Source organism: Palaemon carinicauda, chromosome 2 (assembly GCF_036898095.1).
Source record: "Palaemon carinicauda isolate YSFRI2023 chromosome 2, ASM3689809v2, whole genome shotgun sequence".
Classification (NCBI taxonomy): domain Eukaryota; kingdom Metazoa; phylum Arthropoda; class Malacostraca; order Decapoda; family Palaemonidae; genus Palaemon; species Palaemon carinicauda.
The window spans coordinates 109,190,982-109,213,765 of record NC_090726.1 but is presented as its reverse complement, the minus strand read 5'-3'; the positions used below and the strand labels follow the sequence as shown (position 1 = coordinate 109,213,765).

Genomic DNA, 22,784 nt, shown 5'->3' with positions numbered 1-22,784 from the left:
TTCATTTTCCACAATTGATGATATATTTCCCCTCGTGTTTGCTAAAACATCACCCCACAAAGGATGTCTACCATTCAAATCTCCAAGTAAAAGAAAAGGTTGAGGGAGTTGTTGAATCACCTCCACTAAGTTATCATACAAAATGTTATCATTTGGAGGCAAGTACAGAGAACAAATTGTATATTTTCGCCCTATGTCAATCTGTACAACCACTGCCTGCAGAGGTGTATGAATAGACAGAGAAACTTGGGGAACATCTCGACGAACGTATGTGAGACTTCCGCCATGGCTCCCCACTTGGTGATCATATGGTGTCCTATAACTAATATATTCGCGAGGACAAGGGGTATTATGATCAAGTTTGCTCTCCTGTAGACAAATAATTATGGGGGAATGCTCACGAATAAGGAGCTTAAGTTCTTCATATTTGGCCCTTAAACCCTGACAATTCCATTGCAAAATGGAGGAAAAAACTATGGTTTATAATTTGGTAGACCCCTTGGATGGAGTCTTCCCATTAGCAGTTTTTGATCTAACACTATTTTTAGGTGGTTTTATTAAAGAGGGTCTTAATAGATTGGGTTTAGCATTTATGATTATCTTTTTGTCTTTTTGATCTGATTAGTGAGGAGGTTGGTGGACCTCCACTTGAATTTCCAATTTATTTATATTGACTTCCAGATCAGAAATATCAACAGACAAATCATCATATTTATTTGACGTCGTGATTTTGATATTTCTTATGGAAGGGGGCGAGAGAGATGGAGGTCTCTCTCTTTTCCGATTAGTAGGTTTTGAGCTACCAGGTTTTTGCACAGGAGCACCTGGTAACTTGGTGTCAGGTGGCATCTCCATCAAATCAGGCAAGGACATGGCCTGGGAGAGGTTAGTACTATTGTTGGTAATGGGGGACGAAGGCTGTACAGAAATGGGCAATGACCCATTTTTAATACAATGTGGCAGAGCCTCAGAAGGCAATATGATTACCTTGTCATGCAGTACTTTATTATCAGAGGTTGTATTTCTTTTCTTAGGAATACTGGCAGTGCTAGGTGGGGTTGATGTCTCCTGTGGTAAATTTACCTTTGATTTTAAGGCCTTTGCATAGCTGGTTGATTTATTCAATAGTCTTTTTGCATGTCCCACACTTATGTGTTCTAAACTTGATTTGTTTAGGGCAGCTTCCTCCAACTTATACAGTTCGCATCTCCTATCAGTTGATTTATGATTCAAATTGCAATTTGAACACCTGGCCTCAAGTGTACATTCTCCATGATAAGTTTTGGAGCAAATACCACACGTTTTTCCATTTTTGCAAACTTTGGATGGGTGTCCAAATTTAAAACAATTAAAACATTGCAGGGGCTTTTGTTTGAAAGGCTGAACTTTAATCCTTTCATTTTCAATAAAAATATGGAAAGGTACATCAGCATCCTGGAAAGTAAGTATAATCATTGAAGTTCCAGGAACCTTATGCACTTTCCATACATTTAATGGACACATAGAAAGTATCTCCTCCTCTGTAAATTCGTACAGGTCCTTATTAAAGACCAGTCCCCTTCCATAACTAAAATTTAGATGAGGTTTCATTTCCAATGTAATTTCATCACTGCCTGTCTGTAAGTTAGATAGTATTGCAGACTGAGTCGAAGATTTGGCATGGATGAGATAACTATTCTTCCCAAAACGAGATATATCTCCAGGTGCTATAGTTCCTATTTTTTTTTGGATAAACTTACATATCTTAAAATAATTCCCTATTATCCCTTTAGGTTCAGCTAAGAGCCACATTGGTGGTTTGGGTTTTCTCTGTGAAGGCATGGGTACATTTCTATCTTTTTCAAACCAATCAGCAGGTTTGTACATATCCAATTCCTTTGGGACCTTATCACAAAGAGCTCCCATGATGTTCAATTCGTTGATTTTGATACTACTAATATTACTTATGGCATTAAACGCTTCATCATGACTTTCAAAAGATATCCAAGAGTCCCATTTTTCATCTCCAAGTCTCATCCTTATTTCCTTTATCAATCCATAGCACTCAATGCTCTATATATACAGTATCATCATAATTTGTCTCTAATGGGATTTGGGAAACATGATATTTTAATTATAAAATAAATTTTTGAATATACTTACCCGGTGAATATATATAGCTGCAACTCTGTTGCTCGACAGACAAAAAAACAGTAAAAAACTCGCCAGCGATCGCTATACAGGTTGCGGGTGTGCCCACCCGCGCCAACTGTCGGCCAGATACCATACTCGATGTAAACAAAGACTCAATTTCTTCTCATCCCACTGCGTCTCTATTGGGGAGGAAGGGAGGGTCATTTAATTTATATATTCACCGGGTAAGTATATTCAAAAATTTATTTTATAATTAAAATATCATTTTTAAATATTTAACTTAGCCGGTGAATATATATAGCTGATTCACACCCAGGGTGGTGGGTAGAGACCAGTTAAATATGTTTACATCGTATAAGCTAAGAGTTTTTATTTCATTTTGGAAGTTATCAAAATAACAAAAACAAAATAAATAGGTACCTGGTAAGGAAGTCAACTTAGACGATTACTCTGCCTTGTAAGTACGTCTTCCTTACGGAGCCTCGCAATCCTCTTAGGATGCTGACAGACCCCTAGGAGCTGAAGTATCAAGGGCTGCAACCCATACAACAGGACCTCATCAAACCCCCTAATCTGGGCGCTCTCAAGAAATGACTTTGACCACCCGCCAAATCAACCAGGATGCGAAAGGCTTCTTAGCCTTCCGGACAACCCATAAAAAACAACATTAAAAACATTTCAAGAGACAGATTAAAAGGATATGGAATTAGGGAATTGTAGTGGTTGAGCCCTCACCCACTACTGCACTCGCTGCTACGAATGGTCCCAGTGTGTAGCAGTTCTCGTAAAGAGCCTGGACATCTTTCAAGTAAAATGACGCGAACACTGACTTGCTTCTCCAATAGGTTGCGTCCATTATACTTTGCAGAGATCTATTTTGCTTAAAGGCCACGGAAGTTGCTACAGCTCTAACTTCGTGCGTCTTAACCTTAAGCAAAGCTCGGTCTTCCTCACTCAGATGTGAATGAGCTTCTCGTATTAACAATCTGATAAAGTATGACAAAGCATTCTTTGACATAGGCAAGGATGGTTTCTTAACTGAACACCATAAAGCTTCAGATTGGCCTCGTAAAGGTTTAGTACGATCTAAATAGAACTTAAGAGCTCTAACAGGGCATAAGACTCTTTCATGTTCATTGCCTACGATCTCCGATAAGCTTGGAATATCGAAAGATTTAGGCCAAGGCCGAGAAGGTAGCTCATTTTTGGCTAGAAAACCAAGTTGCAGCGAACAAGTAGCTTTTTCCGACGAAAATCCGATGTTCTTGCTGAAGGCATGAATCTCACTGACTCTTTTAGCCGAGGCTAAGCATACCAGGAAAAGTGTCTTAAGAGTGAGATCTTTCAGGGAGGCTGACTGTAAAGGCTCAAACCTGTCTGACATGAGGAATCTTAGTACCACGTCTAAATTCCACCCAGGAGTAGCCAAACGACGCTCCTTAGTGGTCTTAAAAGACTTAAGGAGGTCTTGCAGATCTTTATTGTTGGAAAGATCTAAGCCTCTATGCCGGAAGACCGATGCCAACATGCTTCTGTAGCCCTTGATAGTGGGAGCTGAAAGGGATCGTCCTTTTCTCAGGTATAAGAGAAAATCAGCTATTTGGGCTACAGAGGTACTGGTCGAGGATACAGAAACTGACTTGCACCAGTCTCGGAAGACTTCCCACTTCGATTGGTAAACTCTAATGGTAGACGCTCTCCTTGCTCTAGCAATCGCACTGGCTGCCTCCTTCGAAAAGCCTCTAGCTCTCGAGAGTCTTTCGATAGTCTGAAGGCAGTCAGACGAAGAGCGTGGAGGCTTTGGTGTACCTTCTTTACGTGTGGCTGACGTAGAAGGTCTACTCTTAGAGGCAGACTTCTGGGAACGTCTACTAACCATCGAAGTACCTCGGTGAACCAATCTCTCGCGGGCCAGAGGGGAGCAACTAACGTCAACCTTGTCCCTTCGTGAGAGGCGAACTTCTGCAGTACCTTGTTGACAATCTTGAACGGTGGGAATGCGTAGAGATCCAGATGTGACCAATCTAGGAGGAAGGCATCTATATGTATTGCTGCTGGGTCCGGGACTGGAGAGCAATAGATTGGAAGCCTCTTGGTCAGCGAGGTTGCAAAGAGATCTATGGTTGGTTGACCCCAAGTGGCCCAAAGTCTCTTGCACACATCCTTGTGGAGGGTCCATTCGGTTGGAATTACTTGCCCTTTCCGACTGAGACAATCTGCTATGACGTTCAAGTCGCCCTGGATGAACCTCGTTACTAGGGAGATGTCTCGACCTTTTGACCAGATGAGCAGGTCCCTTGCGATCTCGTACAACGTCAGTGAGTGGGTACCTCCTTGTTTGGAGATGTACGCCAAGGCCGTGGTGTTGTCCGAGTTTACTTCCACCACTTTGCCTCGAAGGAGATACTCGAAGCTTTTCAAGGCCAGATGAACTGCCAACAGCTCCTTGCAGTTGATATGCATGCTTCTCTGACTCGAGTTCCACAGACCTGAGCATTCCCGACCGTCCAGTGTCGCGCCCCAGCCCAAGTCCGATGCGTCCGAGAAGAGAACGTGGTTGGGTATCTGAACAGCCAGGGGAAGACCCTCTCTTAGGTTGATATTGTCCTTCCACCAAGTCAGACAAGACTTTATCTTTCCGGAAATCGGGATCGAGACCGCCTCTAGCGTCTTGTCCTTTTTCCAGTGGAAAGCCAGATGGAATTGAAGAGGACGGAGGTGTAGTCTTCCTAGTGATACAAATTGCTCCAGGGATGACAGCGTCCCTACCAGACTCATCCACAGCCTGACTGAGCAGCGTTCTTTCTTCAGCATCTTCTGGATGGAAAACAGGGCTTGATCTATTCTGGGGGCCGACGGAAAAGCCCGAAAAGCTTGACTGTGAATCTCCATCCCTAAATACAGAATAGTTTGGGATGGGACCAGCTGCGACTTTTCCAAATTGACTAGGAGTCCCAATTCCTTGGTCAGATCTAGAGTCCACTTGAGATCCTTCAGACAGCGACGACTGGAAGAGGCTCTGAGAAGCCAGTCGTCCAAATAAAGGGAGGCTCGGATGTCCGATAAGTGGAGGAATTTGGCCACATTCCTCATCAGCCTCGTAAATACGAGAGGAGTGTGCTTAGGCCAAAGCACAGGGCCCGAAACTGGTAAACCACATCTTCGAAGACGAATCTCAGAAAAGGTTGAGAGTCTGAGTGAATGGGGATGTGGAAGTAGGCGTCCCTTAGGTCTAGCGAGACCATCCAGTCTTCCTTTCTGACCGCTGCTAGGACTGACTTTGTGGTCTCCATGGAAAACTTTGTCTTTGTGACAAAGACATTCAGAGCACTGACGTCTAGCACCGGTCTCCACCCTCCTGTCTTCTTTGATACTAGGAAGAGACGGTTGTAAAACCCCGGTGATTGAAGGTCCGAGACTTTGACCACCGCTCCCTTCTCTAGCAAAAGAGACACTTCCAGTTTCAGGGCTTGTCTCTTTTCTACCTCTCTGTACCTGGGAGAGAGATCGATGGGGGACGTCGCTAGAGGGGGTTTGCGTACAAAAGGGATCTTGTACCCCTCTCTGAGTAACTTCACAGATTGTTGATCTGCGCCTCTCTTCTCCCAGGCTTGCCAGAAGTTCTTGAGTCTGGCTCCTACTGCTGTCTGAAGTTGCGGGCAGTCAGACTCTGCCCTTAGAGGACTTGGATCCTTTCCTCTTCCCTCGCTTCCCTTCGGCACGAGCACCTCCTCTGCTGGAGGCTCTGCCACGAAAGGGCGGAATAAAGCGAGACGCTGGAGTGTCTAACCTCGGTCTAGCAGACAAAGTAGGCAAAGGGGGAGCTTTGCGAGCCGAGGACGCAACTAGATCGTGGGTGTCCTTCTGAACTAAAGATGAGGCAATTTCCTTTACCAAGACTTCAGGAAACAGGCACTTGGAAAGGGGAGCAAAGAGTAGCTCGGATCTTTGGCATGGCGTCACTCCAGCAGACAGGAAAGAACAGAGAGACTCTCGCTTCTTCAGGACTCCGGACGTGAATGAGGCGGCTAGCTCGTTGGACCCATCACGGACGGCCTTGTCCATGCAGGACATAATGAGCAAGGAAACATCCTTATCTGCAGAAGAGATTTTCCTGCTCAGGGCTCCTAGGCACCAGTCTAGGAAGTTAAAGACTTCGAAAGCCCTAAAAATACCTTTAAGAAGGTGGTCCAGGTCCGAAGGTGACCAACAAATCTTCGAGCGTCTCATGGCAAGGCGGCGGGGAGAGTCTACAAGACTTGAGAAGTCGCCCTGGGCAGAGGCAGGAACTCCCAAGCCGAGAACTTCTCCCGTGGCATACCAGACGCTCGATCTAGACGAGAGTTTAGATGGGGGAAAGGCAAATGCTGTCTTTCCTAAACTCTTCTTAGTCTCCAACCAATCTCCCAACAGCCGCAAAGCTCTCTTGGATGAGCGAGAGAGAACGAGTTTAGTAAAGGCAGGTGTGGTAGCAAGCACGCCTAACGCAAACTCTGACGGCGGCGAACGAGGAGCCACAGAAACAAAGTGGTCAGGGAACAACTCCTTAAATACAGCCATGACTTTTCTAAAGTCCAATGATGGTTGAGTTGCCTTAGGTTCGTCAAGTTCTGAAGGATGATCCTCTTGTGGTTCAGCAACGTCCTCATCTGATAGTTCCTCATCCGAAAACTGATGAGGAAACGGAAACGGAGTGGGCAACGTTTGGCTCGCTGAGTCCGGTCGCACTGGTGCATGCGTGACGGATCCGGACGCAACGTCATGGAACTGCTGCACAGTCTGTGAACTGTCAACAACCATGGGAGCGCGAGGACGCACAGCGTTCACCCGAGACTGTTTAGACCGTCTGGGTTGTGCAGTCAACACCATACCGGGTTGCGGAGGTTGACGCACCGCGTCAAAACAAGTCACCTCTGATGGTTGTTGAACGTCCTGAACGTCAACAACCACCTCCGTGCGTCGCCTAACGTCAACGTGCGGCTGGCAAGCCATACTGGGTCGCATCGGTGGGGGTACAACCTCAACTGGTGGACGCGAGAAAGTTACCTCAGCGTCAACAGGACGCACAACCGACCGCTTGGATGGTTGTTGGCCAGAAGGTTCAGCAGCAACCTTCTCCGCATTGAAGTCCTCCACCAAGGACGCAAGCTTGGACTGTATGTCCTGCAGCAACACCCATTTAGGGTCTACGGCAGCAGGTGCGGCAACAGACGGGGCGAGCGATTGAGGCGGCACCGCTTTGCCTCTCTTAGGCGGCGAGCAGTCATCAGATGACGGCAACGAGTCCGAACTGACCCAGTGGCTACAACCGGGACGTTGGACTTGTCCTGAAGGGACCGACTTACGCTTTAAAGGTCGTGAGACCTTGGTCCAAAGTTTCTTACAAGAAACACCTTCGGACGACGAGGTAAAAACGGGCTCTCTCGTCTTACGTTGGTAGGGGCGATCTTGGGGAGATACGCCTGATACCATAGAGGGAACGTCTGTTCGCTGATCAAAGCCTCTCGAACCCATGAGTCGTACGACATTGCTTCTCCCCTGGGCTTGGGAGCTTGCAAGAGGTCCCGGACTAGGAGGACGACAGGCACGAACAGACGAACCCTCAAGCGCAACACTGTTCACAACACTTTGAGAAACACTAGGCACTTTATCACTTCCCGCGGCACTTTGGCACTTTAGTTCCTTAACATCCGCCATGAGTTGATTGCGGTCACTTGCAAGGGACTCAACTCTCTCCCCCAAGGCATGGATAGCACGCATCATGTCAGCCATCGATGGTTCCTGAGTGCTAGGAGGGGGGTTAGGAACAACCACTACAGGGGAAGGATTAGGTTGAGGGGCATGAGGAGAGGAAAAATCTACCGACCTAGAAGAACTTCTCCTTACCCTATCTCTCTCTAGTCTGCGTGTATACTTCTCAAATTCGATAAAATCGAATTCCGAAAGGCCCACGCATTCCTCACACCGATCTTCCAATTGACAGGTTTTACCCCGACAATTGGAACAAACAGTGTGAGGGTCGAGAGAAGCCTTTGGAAGACGCCTATGACAGTCCCTAGCATTGCATTTTCTAAACTTGGGAACTTGTGAAAGGTCAGCCATTTTGAATTGGTCAAGGGAAAATTCCAAAAAACGATCTAAGTCATCAACAATGAATCCGATACAAAAAAGAGTTCAAGGATTTATTTGAAGAAAAACCCTGTACTGCGAAAGCTCATAACCAAAATAAAGTACTTCACCAAATGATGGGAAAAACTCCAGGTTTCAGCAGCGAGTAAAGTACGTCTTGCAGAGAAGAAATTGAGTCTTTGTTTACATCGAGTATGGTATCTGGCCGACAGTTGGCGCTGGTGGGCACACCTGCAACCTGTATAGCGATCGCTGGAGAGTTTTTTACTGTTTTTTTGTCTGTCGAGCAACAGAGTTGCAGCTATATATATTCACCGGCTAAGTTAAATATTTAAAAATGAAGGAATAGTAGTTTCCCTGTTACCCAAATTGCTAGATTTTTTAACATCAGTAGAGTGGTCCCTTTTAGTTCGAAGGTCGTCAACAGAATTTTCCTTAATTACAGTAGCAGAAGTCGTCAACAGTGCGGGGGGGGGGGGGGGGGGGGGGGGTAGAGTCAGCAAATCCAGGGGATTGAGAGTCAGTATTTGAAGGGTCCATATTTAAGGGTGGGATTTTCATGTTTTTTGTTGTTGTTTTGTTGGTTTACCTGCTTGAGAATTATAAGAAAGTATCATACGTTGGAAAGGAAATTTGTATTCTCCACTATCGGCACAATGAGAGTATACTTCCCAGATGGTCCACTCCATACCCTACCCGAAGGATAGTATCAAAACAGATATAGAGGCACAGGTGTAAGCTAAACCCGCCTGTTAGGACTGAGACCAAGGATATATGGAATCACCCTCCCCATATCTGCAATGATGGGCTTCCGGCCAAAAGCCAAGAGTCCCACCTCAAGGATTGGATCCCCCTGGATTCCGATGACCCAACCCTTGAGAGTAGTTCCGCCAAAAAGGTCCAAACCATCTTTGGGATGGCTGAGATCATCCAATACTCTCATATATAGCTTTGAATGCGAATACCTCCCAACCGTGATCCCTTCTCCCATTCATCTAAGCAGGCAGTAATAACGAATGTGGAAATATCCACGTCATTTAAATAAAATAGAAAAAAAAAATAGATAAATAAATAAATGAACAAATAAAATAAATAAATATATATATATATATGCATACATCTACATATATATATAACTATGAAAAATAATAATCATAGAGATAGGACAGCAAGATGAAAGAAAGTTGATAAAATTAGGAGAAGGTCGAAGTAATATTAAGCAGAAGAAAAAGATGAAAGAGAGAAATTTAGATTCGAACTGGGGGAGCAATTTCCCAAAGTTTGAGAGCCCTCTTGCCTGTCACCAAGATTCAGCACGGGAATGAAATGCCGTGCTGAAGCTCAATGACTTCATCAAGGCATTCTCTCATTAAGAGGGGCCAAGTCCTAGAAGTTTGTCTCGGTGTCAAAGAGGGAATGACTCTGAGTCTGCTAGGATCAGGCAGTCATCCAGATAATGGAGGAGACGGAAGCCGATCTTGAGTGCCCACGATGATATTAGGGTGAACACTCTGGTGAAACCCTGTGGTGCTGTGGGGAGACCGAAACACGGCACCTTGAACTGGTACTCCTTGTTGTCTATGCTGAATCCTAAGTACTTCCTTGAAGACGGATGGACTGGGATCTGGAAGTACAGTACGCGTTCTTCAGGTCCAGTATACACAAGAAGTCTTGCGGTTTACTGCCAGACTGACTGTGTCTGCGGTCTCCATGCTGACCGGAGTTTGCTTTAATCTGGACCTCTGCCCACAGAGTTCGCCCCCTTGCTGATCCCATGGCAAGGGTGCTAAATGACACCGGATTCGTCCTCAGGGGAGGTAGAGATGTTGCGAACAGGACGCGATATTCCTGACTGATTACGGAAATCGTCCAGGAAACGGCCCTGAGTTGCTGCAACCTGTCTGCGCAACCTTGTAGGTATCCCGCCACTGGCGGACATGCAGGGAAACTGCCAATCCTAGCGTTTGCGGCCTCGGCTGCTCCTTCTAGGATTCTTCCCTCCCCTGGGGGACTTCTTGCCTTTCTTGTCTTTGACCGGAAAGGGCTTAGACCTGGCGCTTAAGGGAAGTATGTGCAGTATTTGCCCATACTCCCTTTTTCCCCGAAGGGATCGATGCCTGTTAACAACAGGATGCGATGGTGCCCACAGCGCATCAGCAGACAGGAATGGAGACGGCAGGTCAGCAGGTCTAGATGGCGAACAATTCTGCGGAGAGGTCCGGATCAGCAAGCTGATCTAATCAGGAACAATCTTCCGAAGAGGAGTCTCTATGAGTGGCCTCTCTCGCGAATGAGAGAGGTGAACACTTCGTAGAAGAGACTTGCCAAGACTGTGCTCCACCCCTGAAGGAGGAGAAACTCAGCATGGGGGGAGAAAGTCTGGCCGAAGAGCAGCACAGTAGTCGACGGCGATGAATTATTAAGGTATGAGAAGTTCTCCCTCTGTAGGGAGAAGATCTTACACCTGGGGAGGGAACCTCCCTCGGAGGAGAAGTTACCCAACCCCTGGAGGCGAACCTCCTTTAGCGTTCTAAGATGATCTGAAGTGCTGGCATGTTGTCACGGGAGAACTTCTAAGAGAAGAGATAACGCCCATGACGACGTCCTTTGAGGGACGGCAGCGACAGCAGACTCCCCAGGCACAAACAGGACAGCTCTGCTTTGTTGGCACTCTTTAGTCAAATGAAGAAAAACTGCATAGATAACTGGGAAAATAAAATTAAAAAATTATTTTAACAGAAATTCCCCAGGGAGGAACTCCGAAGAGTAACCCCGAGGGAGAGCAAAAAATAAGAATTAAGTATGCGCCCTCCTCCCCCACTGACATTCAGTGGGGGAGAAACTGTAATAAAAACAGAATTATAATTATCTAAATCATCTGAGAATGTTCACTAAGTGAGAACCGCTGACTCCCCGAAGGGAAGTGTTCCCCACGGAGAAAGCTGAAAAGTTAAATATACAATTAGATTTCATTAAAAATAATTGAGATAAATAAACGGAATAGCAACCCAACCCGCAACGGGAAAGGAGCTTCCGTAATAGTACATAGTAGTGATAAGGGGTGAACGACCTCGAGTAGAGAGAGAGACCGTAGTCAATCTAAACTCCCATATTCCCTTGGCTGAGAATCCAAGTTCCCCGTAGGAAAGGAGGAACAGCGAAGATAATAGATGAATGAAGAAAGTCCAGTGATAATGATTCCCTACGGTGGCCGACTTAACGGAAAAGCCGAAGGAAAGACCGATGGACCAAGAGGGAGAGGCCGTACCCCATGACGTGGAGCCATGGTGGCCTTGCACTACACAAGTGTCGTTGTCGTACATCACACACACAGCTCAAACACTGAAAAGATAACTTACTACATTTCTATACACAAATATATACATAAACATAAAGAATGTTTATATATATATTACAAGTACAGTATAAGAAAAAGTAAGTAAAAAGACAAAAAGCATCAATGGCTGTCAAAGAAGCGAGGGTGAGAGCGGACACGTCCGCCTACCACCAGAGCCGATAGCAAAGTGAGCTCAGCACACAGGTGTGAGGGGGGGGGGGGTACCAGGCTACCCTCCCTACCCCCCGCTAACTAGCGGAGCGGTGGGGTAGTAGACCCTTGTTAAAATTCTAATGGCTCGTCATTTCAGCTATGCCGAAAGTAATTACCCATATTAAATAGCGTGGTTTGTATTTCAGTCACGGAACAAACAAAAATGAACGGCAGTCCGCAATAGGCGAGGAGGAAGAACGGAAACAACTGCTCTCCACCCGAGCCGAAAGTAAAGTGAGCTAAATCACAGGTGTGTGAGCTACCCCCCTACCCCCCCCAGCTAACTAGCTGTGTGGGTAGTTAACCCTCACTAAATTTTAATGGTTCGTCCTTTCAGCTCCGCCGAAAGTATAATCCCTAATAAATAGCGTGGTTTGTATTCCAGTTACGGAACAAAGATTCTTTAATGCATTCCCAACCCAAAAACCCTGGTTTCCCACTGGGGGTCCACCAAGATTAGAAAAATACTGTTCCTCCTCAAAAAGAAAGAAAAAAATAAAGTTCAGCTTCAGATAAAGCACCAAGAAATTCATCACAAATAAAAATATTATCAAAATCATTTGTGGCACAGCTATTGTATAGAATTACCGAAATGTTGAATACTCTGAATGAACAAAATAAAATGAAAGAGGAGGTCCTGTAGAGAGTAGGGTTCCCCTGCTGTATAGGAACGGAAAACAGCCATCAAAGTAATGAAATGTATCAAGCATGAAATTACAAGTGTGAAAAATATAGGTTTCATGTCTTTGGCTAAAAATTAAAGTAATATATATATTTACCCTGTTTTAATATAAGTGAGTTGCCCAAGAATCATGGTCAGAAAGGCATAAGAGATAACGAGTAAGAAAAATATATGGTTTGTGTATATGGCTAGAAACTAAAATATATATTTTTCATGAACAGCATCATGCTTACACTAGTGTAGGATTCTGCAAGTACAGTTAATGTGGTAGGCCGATTCATCTTTTGTTTTCTTATTTGTATAGTTTGTCTGCGTTCTTTTATATATTGTTATTATGTGGACTATAGCTGTTTGGAAGTCTTGGTATATTAGCAGCCAGTTTCTCTCATGTGGACATCAGCTACCTTAAACTTTATCCCCTAACTTAACCTACAAGCCTTATTCTTACCTACTTGCCTAACAGGGGGGGGGGGGGCTAATGCACCCCTGTGACCCCCCTTACACTGAGATATTCTAAGGTTGCCGTAATCATACATACACGTGTCTGCTATCATACATATACTCCGCTGTTTGGTTGAAAATAATTGTAAATGGGTAACTGTGTGGGCATTTTGTTGTACGTTATCTATATGTGGTAAAACTTTGTAGCTGTGGTCAATAAATTATCTAAGGTAGAATGTAGTTTGTTGGGACAGGCGATATCTTTCTTATTACTAGCCCAATCGTTATTCCTTATTGGGAAGATGTTCTTTACTATGATCCGATATACCATAATATGAAGTTATTTTATCATTCTAAAGATATAATTTAGAGTTCTGCCCATTGCGTTTTTTGTGTAGGAGAGACTTATGAAGAGGGTCCGGGGGCTTGCCCTCGGCTAGGGGTTGCGATCTGGGAACTATTAGGTTAGGTGGGTTTGTTGTGCTTGTATGACAGCGACAGTGTTTGGGGGGTCGCAAGGGGGCGTTAGCACCCACCCCCCGTTAGGTCATTAGGAAGCATTTACAAATTTAGTGAATTCATTATTTCATTCTGGTAAACTTTCCGTGAAAAATTCGATAAGTGATGATTTTTACTCTTATTTTCTGGCGATCGCGACCCTGTCCAAGTATGCAGTTTGTTGGAACAAGCATTTACAAAACTAGTGAATTAAATACTATTTCATTGTGATCATTCCCTTAGAAAAGAGCCGATTTCGGACATTTTTTATCCGATTTTCTGGTCTGTCCCAACAAACTACAAAGGCCCCAATTATCTATCTATGACTGTGTACGAAACAAATTAACACCGTCATTCCTAAAGAGTGCATTAAGAGAAGTGGGTCTAAATAAAATGGTAATGTATAGGTAAATACTAATGAACAGCTGCAGGTATTGTCTTAAATTAAGTTCTCTCATACCTACTTGAAATACAAGTCACGTTACCACTTCATTTACTGGATCACGTAGCCTACAGGGTGGCCTCACTTACGCAGACGGACACTATCTTCCTTAAAAAAGTATGATGATTAGGAAGGAGCAATTGTCATAAAACTTTCACAAGATCTTGATTTAGTAACCAAATGAAGAACTTTTTGAACTTTTTATTTATTTGGGCCTTGATCTTACCCGCCAATGTTTTTGTGATCAGCTGATTTCTATAAATTCCTGAAATCCGGTCTTATGTCTGTTTATGCGATTGAATCCTATGGTGACAAGGACTGAAAAATAAATCTCTTACTTCCATGAAAGTTTAATAAAAAATTTCAATAAAAAATAAATATAACTAAATTAAAGTATCAAACGTATTACAATATATTGTGATGTGGATAATTCCATTATATAGGAAGGTACAGTATCAAAACAAAGAATCCAGTACTATATAGGACGATCCAGTAGGAAGCTCTTCTCTCACAAATAGACCTGACGGGGTTGCCCTTGAAACCTTTATAGTCAGCAGTGGTCGTCGTCAGTCAGTCAAAACAACGTTATGGGTAACCACAGTTCCAGCGAATCCCAGAATTATGGGTCTAATAATACTTCTGCTGAACCTTCCCCTATGAGTAAAAGCAAGAGTCGGACGACAAATGCTTCTGGTCCTCCCGACTATCTCGCAAAGCTTGCTAAGGTCAGTTAAAATTTAAAGTATCAGGTAGGCTTAGTTGTAGGCTACGTAAGGGAAAACTACCCCATGGTAAGCCATGACTGCTGACGAAGTATTAAATAAAACATTAAAGGTAACTACATTGATCAATAACATCGAAACCGGCGTTGAGTCACAGGTAAGTTTAATTTAGTGATAGATCTGAACTCGGGTGTAGTTTAGATACTTTATGGGTATCTTTGTATAACGTACTTCTAATCACTTATCTTTTTACGGTATGATGACAGTTATTAGCATCAAATGCCGTATGATACCCCAAAAATAGGGCAGCATGATTTCTCTGCTATTGCATATACCCTCGGCCCACAGTTCGTCCATATAAAGATCAGCTTACGTGGTAAGCTAATGCAAGTATCATCCCATAAGATTAACCAGCGTAACAGTTAGTCTTTGTAGTTGTAGAGTTTATAAGATACGCCTGTTTTGGAAAATCTTTAAATGTTTTTAGGTTTTGTGTTCATTAATACATTATTTTATGCTTTAGTCTCATATTTTTCCATAGACATATGCTCATGGACAGTACAGACATGCATATCAAAAGCAAACGAATATCTATTTGCCATTTTCCATCTGCTACACACATTTTTGGTGGTAAATGACTTGGTATTGAGTAAGAATATATTTAATATAATTGTTTTTTTTTATTTAAGTTCTAATACAGTATTGGCCTTGAAGCTAGTTTTCTCCTCTGAAGGTGTAACGTTTGATAAATGAATGATTCTTTGGAGGATAATATTTATATCTGACACTGACTGCAATGAGGCACCAGCCTATTGTATTTTAGTCATCCCCAGGTAGCTCTCGTGTAAAGCGGAACGCAGCGGGAAACGCGTCTACTTTGTAACAGATTGCCTTTTTATTTCAGCCTACATTACAGCTGTCACGAATGTTATATCTTCCTGATCCTTGGAGAATCGAACTAAGCAAATGTATCAAACAAGAAATACATAATCAGGCATCAAAATTTTTCTCTTGTCTTTTATCTCCAGCAAAAAAAATATTGAACTCAATTACCAAATGTATCAATTTATACAAATGCTTGCCATGGATACATAACTAAGATTTTTAAAATAATTGACATTGCTATAAAAATGTATAAGTACTTATGGGGTGAAAGTAATATACAAACGGATAAACCTTTCACTCTATTCTATTGTTATAACATTTCTCACAAGACGAAGAGTTCCAGTATGCAGCATTTAGTTACAATAGGAAGTTTCGGAGATGATCCCCATGAAGATCCATATAAGATGTAGCACAATGTAATTCCTTTTGAAATTCTGGAACTGGCTCCTTTTTGGTAGAATTAATGGTGTCCAATAGAAGACTGGAATAACAAAGCTCAAAACAATATTGAGATATTGATCTTTAGCACATCTAAATTACAATAACGTTTTGCTTGATAATGGATAAAACGAATAACTTTCAAAATATCCATTGGTCAAAATATGTCAAAACATGTGGAAACCCAAAAAGGAGGGTTATATTTAACATTGACGATATCACAAAAAAATTATGCTGTGTAGTTTTATAATTATAATATAAAATACTAAAATTGTCAACTAACCGGACTACTTATACATCTAAGGCTATGCCACGAGTCTAAGATATGTAAGCACATGTAAATGACAGTTAAATAATGCTTGTGCAACATGTAGCAATGTAAAATCTCACTTGCTGTTCCACCAATTTTTTTTTTTTTTTTCCTCTGCATGAGGGTACACTTAGGCATGCTGTTCTTGCTTGTTTCTCCTCCTCTTGTTTTTTTAAGTCTTTAGTTTATATATGAAATATACAATTTAATGTTGCTATTCTTAGAATATTTTATTTTGGTTGTACATTACTTCTCTTTTAGTTTTTCTATTCCATTGTTTCCTTTCCTCACTGGGCTATTTTTCCCTGTTGGAGCCCTTGGGTATATAGCATTCAACTTTTCCAACTAGTGTTGTAGCTTAGCTTGTATTAAATAATAATAATAATACCTAAAGTTTTCTCTCACAAACAATTTTTTTAGTTCCAATAAGATTTTATCATAGTATCGATATAAAAATATATTTGTTCCGTAACCGAAATACAAACCACGCTATTTACATGGGGTTTTACTTTCGGCATAGCTGAAATGACGAGCCATTAGAATTTTAACGAGGGTTAATTACCCCCGCTCTAGTTAGCAAGGGGGTAGGGGAGTGGTAGCTAGCTACCCCTCCCCCCCTCACACACCAGTGAACTGCTTCTCTTCACTTTTGGATCGGGCGATGAGCCAGACGTCTCTGCTTCGCCCTCGCATTATTGACAGCCTTAATTTTGTTTTGCTTTTTCTTTCAGTTTGTGTGCTTGAAGTTGGCCTCTTCCTTCCTTCCCATCATGCGGAATTGCCCTGGACTCCCCGACCGCCCTTGTGGAACGTTTATGTCGGCGGTCGAGACGGACCCTCACTCCATATGCCCGCTGTGTCGAGGTCAACGGTGTGAAAGGGATAATACCTGTAGTGAGTGCAGGGAGTGGCCTACCTCCCAGTGGGAGAGGTTTGCCCGGCGGCGTAAGAAGAGGCCTAAGCGCGACCGTTCTCCTTCAAGGGTTGCCTTGAAGAAGGAAGGTTCCAAGGACTCTTCTTCCGCCGCCCGAACCTCCTCCGAAGCTCCCATTCGATCGGTTTCTCGCGAGAGGCCGGCGAGTGGTAGCGCAGGCCCTTCTTTTGTTTCCCAATCTTGGGGTTCGGGAGAGGGCGTTGCCTCCCATAGCGAGGCCACTCCCCCTCCTACTCCGAGGGAGGGCATTGATTTTGTTGATGACCATGTGACTAACGATGATCTTTAACAGCTTTGGGCTTCCTTGGGGCTTAAGGGCTCGCCCTCCAAGGAAGCCCTGTTTGACCTGATCCAGTTGGGTGCAGTTGTCAAACAGTTGCCGGTAATAGCAGAGGTAGATCCTCTGTCTATTGTCGATGTTTTTGTGGCAGAGGCTTCCGACGGGTCGGGCCAAACCCCTGCTGCTGTTTCGTATGTTGCTGAAGGCTCAGTTCCCCCTTCCGAACATCCTTCGAAGGAGGAGCTGGGTCCAACGGTCTCTCCTGCGGGTGATTCTCCCCCTCGGGGGAGTTCACTGACGGAGACTCCTCTTCAGAGGACCGACTATGGTGTTGCTGCCCCTCGAGGTCGTCTTCGCCGTAAGGCTCGCCCTCCTCTTTGCCGTACAGGCCTTCCTTACCCTTATAAGGGAGTTAGGAGGCGCCTCTTCAGTTCTTCGCCTTCGACGTCCCCCGCAGAGGAGCCTCCTCGACGTGAGCAGACCGTTGCAGCTGCATCGCTTGACCTCTCAGCTGATCGTTCGCGATCTCCCACGCCTGCCAGACCTGCTAGCCTTCCTTCTCTGTTCCTAGACGCAGATGCGCAGTGGGCGCCAACGCACCACATTTTCCAACGGGCACCGGTCCCTTCGGGGCATAAGGGCTTATCTCTCAATGAGAGTAAGTCCCTTAAGCGCCAGGTGTTACCTGCGCGCTCGCGCGCAGTAGCACACAAGCGCTCTCCTACTATGGACCCTTCGGACTCAACGCGCCTGCGATCTCCTGCAGCCATGTCTTCTCGCCGTAGATCTCCTGCTTGCCTGCGCGTCAGGGATCTCCTGTGCGCCAGCTCTCTCCTGCTCGCCAGCGCACATCTGCGTGCCCACGATCGCCTACTCGCCAGCGCACATCTGCCCGTTCTAGTCCTGATGCACGGCAACGTTTGCCCGCGAGCCCACGATCTCCGGATTTGGGTGCAGGCAAGGAGGTTGTTCCTTTGCCCCCTCACCGTCAATCTCCTGCGCGCCCGCAGACCTCGCCCACGCGCCAGCCTTCGCTTGGGTGCCATCGCATGCACTCTTCTGTGCGCTCTTCTAGACCTGTTCGAGTCTCTGCGCGCCCGCGTGCCCACGAGAAGTCTCCGGTGCAAGCCCGCGAGCGTTCGCCTTTACGCGCCACTTCACCTTCTGGTCCTGCGTCCCAGCTGATATCTCCTGGCTGCGCCACTACGCGCCAGCAATCTCCCACGCGCCCATACGTCAGATCGCCGAAGGTCGCCCACGCGCTAACTCGCCTGTGCGCAGTCGATCGCCTTCTCGCCCTATGGGCCATCGCTCCCCTGCGCGCCGTCGTTCTCCCGGCCGCCAGCGCTCTCCCTTACAACCGTGCGCGCCTACTCGCCCGCTCAGCCGCGCGCACACACGCTCCCTCGCCCACGCGCACCCGCGCTTTCATCTCCACGCGCCTGCGCGCGAACCCGCGATTCTACCATCGCGCAAGCGCCAGCTTGATCCCGACCACGATTCCCACCTGGTTTCACAGCACGGGCAACCTTGTGAGTCCTCTGGAGCGCGTACTTCCAGTTCATCGTCGTCACGATCTCCACCCCGTAAGCGCAGAGCAGCGCACTTGCAGGAGGAGGAAGAATCCTCAGAGAGGTCTAGGCAACACTCTTCTTCTTTTCAGGCAGGCCCTGTGGTGTCCACTCCTAAGGATCGCCCGATCCCCTTCCCTTCCAGCGGGAGTCGCTGACACTGCGTCTGTCAGCCATTAGCCTTGGTTTGGGTCTCTGATCAAAGCGGTCGTCCAGGCTGTTATGCCGGCCCTCGCTGATCTAGGCCTCAAACCTATGGCAGCCTAGTCTCCGCCGAAGAGAAGGAGAGGAGTGGACTTCGTGGTGACTTTTCCTAGGGTTAAACTGGCACCCAAGAAGTCCGTCAGGAAGGCGGTTTCTCCTCCTCCTGTGGACGAAGCCTTTCCGTCCTCAGGAGAGTCCAGCGAGGTGAGACATTCTCCCACGGCACCAATGGGAGGAACCCCACCTCGAGTACGAGAATCGTCTCGTGTGGGAGCAGAGAGGAGCCCTCAGACTTCTTTACTGGAGTCCTGTATCTCTCCTAGGAGGGAGCCCAAGGACTCGAAGACCGTCCCTAAGTCTTCATCCCGGATTCGACCAGAGCCAGTAAGACCCCAGGAGAACGTCCACGTGTCCCCCCAAGTAGACCAGCTGGGGACAGGAGACTTTGCTGCCAGTCCACAAGGAGGAGAGCTGCATGAGTCGGAGCATGCCTTCTGGCAGGTCCTGAGTCTGATGAGGCAACTCAACAGGTTCGAGGACCCAGAGACCGCCCCTCGCGAAGGCAAGGATACGCTTCTGGACCAAGTCTACGGCACTCAAAAACCTCCAAAGGCCAGTGAGGCTCTGCCCCGGTCCCAGGGGGTTAAGAGCGCCAGAGACAAGGTTGAGAGCCAGCTCTCCGAACTCGCCTCCTCCAGCTGTTCCTCTGCTGGCAACAAACGCCTCCCACCTCCTCGTGTACAACAGACGTGGTACTTCGAGATCATGGGGGAGTCTTGTTTAGCTCTTCCTCTCCACCATTCTGTGGAAGAGCTCTCCAGGGGAATTTCTCTTGAGAAACTCTCCGCCCGGCAGGTGACATTCTCGGCTACAGAGATCTTGAGCCAGGAGAAAGTTGCAAAGTGTGCCATGCAGGCCACTTCGTGGCTGGATGTCTGGCGGGGGTCTCTGGGCATTCTGTTGCGATCCGAGGACTTGTCCAAGGAGAGCACCAGGAAGGCCATGGAGACTTTTCTCCTCTCGGGCACGCGCACCATCGAGTTTCTAGCTCACCAACTTTCGAACTTGTGGGCAAACTCGATCTTGAAGCGTCATGATGCGGTGACCGAGAGGTTCCATGCGAAGGTCCCAGCCGTGGATGTCTGCAAGCCCAGGCACTCTTCCATCCTTGGAAAGAGCCTGTTTGAGCCCAAGGATGTGGAACGGACAGCTGAGAGTTGGAGGAAATCGAATCACGATTCTCTCCTCCAAAGGGCTCTTGCATCCAGACCCTACAAGCCTCCAGCACCTCAACAACAGCCTCGTCAGTCTAGGACATCGTAACCGGCTCCGGCAGCAAAGGCAAAGGTGTCCAGACAGTAGCACTTTCCTGTCAAGGACAGGAAGGGTGAAAAGTCCTCCAGGGGAGGCAAAAATCCTAGAGGGTGCGGCCGAGGACGCAAATGCTAGGATTGGCAATCCCCCTGCGTGTCCACCAGTGGGGGGATGCCTGCAGAGTTGCGCGTTCAGGTGGCAGCAACTCAGGCCCGATTCCTGGACGATCTCTGTGATCAGCCAAGGATATCGCGTCCCGTTCATAACATCTCTTCCTCCCCTGGCAGCGAATCCAGTGTCGTTGAGCTCCTATGCCATGGGATCGGCAAAGGGGCTAGCCCTTCGGGCAGAAATCGAGACCATGCTCAAGAAAAATGCTCTCCAAGAGGTCTTCGACGGCTCCCCAGGCTTCTTCAGTCGACACTCTCTTGTAAAGAAGGCATCTGGAGGCTGGAGACCCGTCATCGACCTCTCAGCCCTGAACAAGTTTGTCAAACAATCTCCGTTCAGCATGGAGACAGCAGAGACGGTCAGACTTGCAGTGAGACCGCACGACTTCATGTGCACACTGAATCTAAAGGACGCGTACTTCCAGATCCCAATCCATCCGTCTTCCAGGAAGTACTTGAGATTCAGCCTAGACAACAAGATCTGCCAGTTCAAGGTGCTGCGTTTCAGTCTCTCCACAGCACCACAGGTGTTCACCAGAGTGTCCACCCTGATATCTTCGTGGGCACACAGGATCGGCATCCGTCTCCTTCGTTATCTGGACGACTGGCTGATCCTGGCAGACTCGGAGTCGACCCTTCTTCGACACCGAGACAAGCTTCTGGGACTTTGCCAAGATCTAGGGATCATGGTAAATCTCGAGAAGTCTTCTCTGTTTCCATCTCAACGACTGGTATATCTAGGCATGATATTGGACACCAATCTCCATAAAGCCTTTCCATCAGACGACAGGATAGCAAGGCTGAGAAGGGTCGTAGAGCCTTTCCTCAGACGGGAAGAGCTTCCAGCCCAATCTTGGTTACGTCTTCTAGGTCACCTGTCCTCCCTGGGCCGTCTAGTTCCAAACGGCCGCCTCAGGATGAGATCCCTGCAATGGCGGCTCAAGTCCCGGTGGAATCAAGGCTACGATTCCCCGGACATTCTGGTCCCTATGGGGCCTGCGGAACGGACGGACCTACAGTGGTGGTTGACCGACGGAAACCTTCAAAAGGGAGTGGATCTTCTCATCCTCCCCCCGGATTTGATGCTGTTCTCGGATGCGTCAAAAGAAGGGTGGGGGGCCCACGTTCTGAACCACAGGATCTCAGGCCGATGGTCAGAATCAGAAAAGTATCTCCACATCAATTTGCTAGAAATGAAGGCCATATATCTGGCCCTTCAACAGTTCCAACAGACCCTGGCGGGTCACTCTGTGGTGGTGATGAGCAACAAACACCACAGTAGTGGCTTATATAGTATCAACAAGCAGGGAGGTACCTTTTCACAACAGCTATCCCATCTTGCAGTAGAGATTCTGAGATGGGCCGAAGTCCACTCGATACCACTATCAGCTCGCTTCATTCCGGGCAAAAGGAATGTGCTCGCCGACAGTCTGAGCAGAGCTTCGCAGATAGTGAGTACCGAGTGGTCTTTGGATCCTCTAGTAGCCAACAAAGTCCTGACTTTGTGGGGTTCCCCGACAGTGGACTTGTTCGCGACAGCCTTGAATTTCAAGCTGCCGCTGTACTGCTCCCCAGTCCCAGACTCCAAGGCACTCTGGCAAGATGCCTTCCAACAACGGTGGGACAACATCGACGTCTACGCCTTCCCACCGTTCTGTCTGATGAGAAGGGTGCTCAACAAGACCAGACTATCGGTCAACCTGTCGATGACCTTGATAGCTCCGCTATGGTATCATGCAGAGTGGTTCCCGGACCTTCTGCAGCTCCTGACGGAACTCCCGAGAGAACTCCCCCCACGACACAAGCTACTCAGGCAACCACACTGCAACATCTTCCACAAAGCCATAGCTTCGCTTCGGCTTCACGCCTGGAGACTATACAGCATCTCCTCACAGAGAGAGGCTTTTCGCAACAAGTTGCGGAGAGGATGTCTTGACACCTGCGAAAGTCATCTGCAGGGGTCTACCAGGCGAAGTGGAGAGTCTTCTGTGGTTTGTGTCGTGGGAGGGGTATCTCTCCCCTCCATGCCACTATTCCAGCAATAGCGGAGTTTCTTGTATATTTGCGGGAGTAAATGCGCC

General features: G+C 46.6%; 2 protein-coding genes across 8 annotated transcripts in view; one reads left to right on the top strand and one right to left on the bottom strand.

Moving 5' to 3' along the window:
* The window catches only part of LOC137626265 (BRISC and BRCA1-A complex member 1-like), a 249,154-nt gene extending 234,947 nt beyond the window's left edge, over positions 1 to 14,207 (bottom strand). Inside the window, exons 1-2 of one of the 5 annotated variants that reach the window (XM_068357346.1) lie at positions 14,102 to 14,138; positions 13,898 to 13,983 (exon numbers count right to left, since the gene is read on the bottom strand). The gene's annotated coding sequence lies outside the window, so the exon portion shown is untranslated. Of the gene's footprint in view, positions 1 to 13,893 lie in introns of all 5 variants that reach the window. The other 4 variants (XM_068357361.1, XM_068357349.1, XM_068357355.1 and 1 more) reach the window with 4 other exon arrangements.
* A 207-nt stretch (positions 14,208 to 14,414) lies between these two features.
* Positions 14,415 to 22,784, top strand: part of LOC137626247 (uncharacterized) — a 382,723-nt gene continuing 374,353 nt past the window's right edge. The window contains exon 1 of one of the 3 annotated variants that reach the window (XM_068357322.1): positions 14,415 to 14,600. In XM_068357322.1, coding sequence (XP_068213423.1) covers positions 14,463 to 14,600 — 138 coding nt within the window. In that variant the 5' untranslated portion in view covers positions 14,415 to 14,462. The remainder of the gene's footprint in view (positions 14,601 to 22,784) is intronic. The other 2 variants (XM_068357330.1, XM_068357333.1) reach the window with 2 other exon arrangements.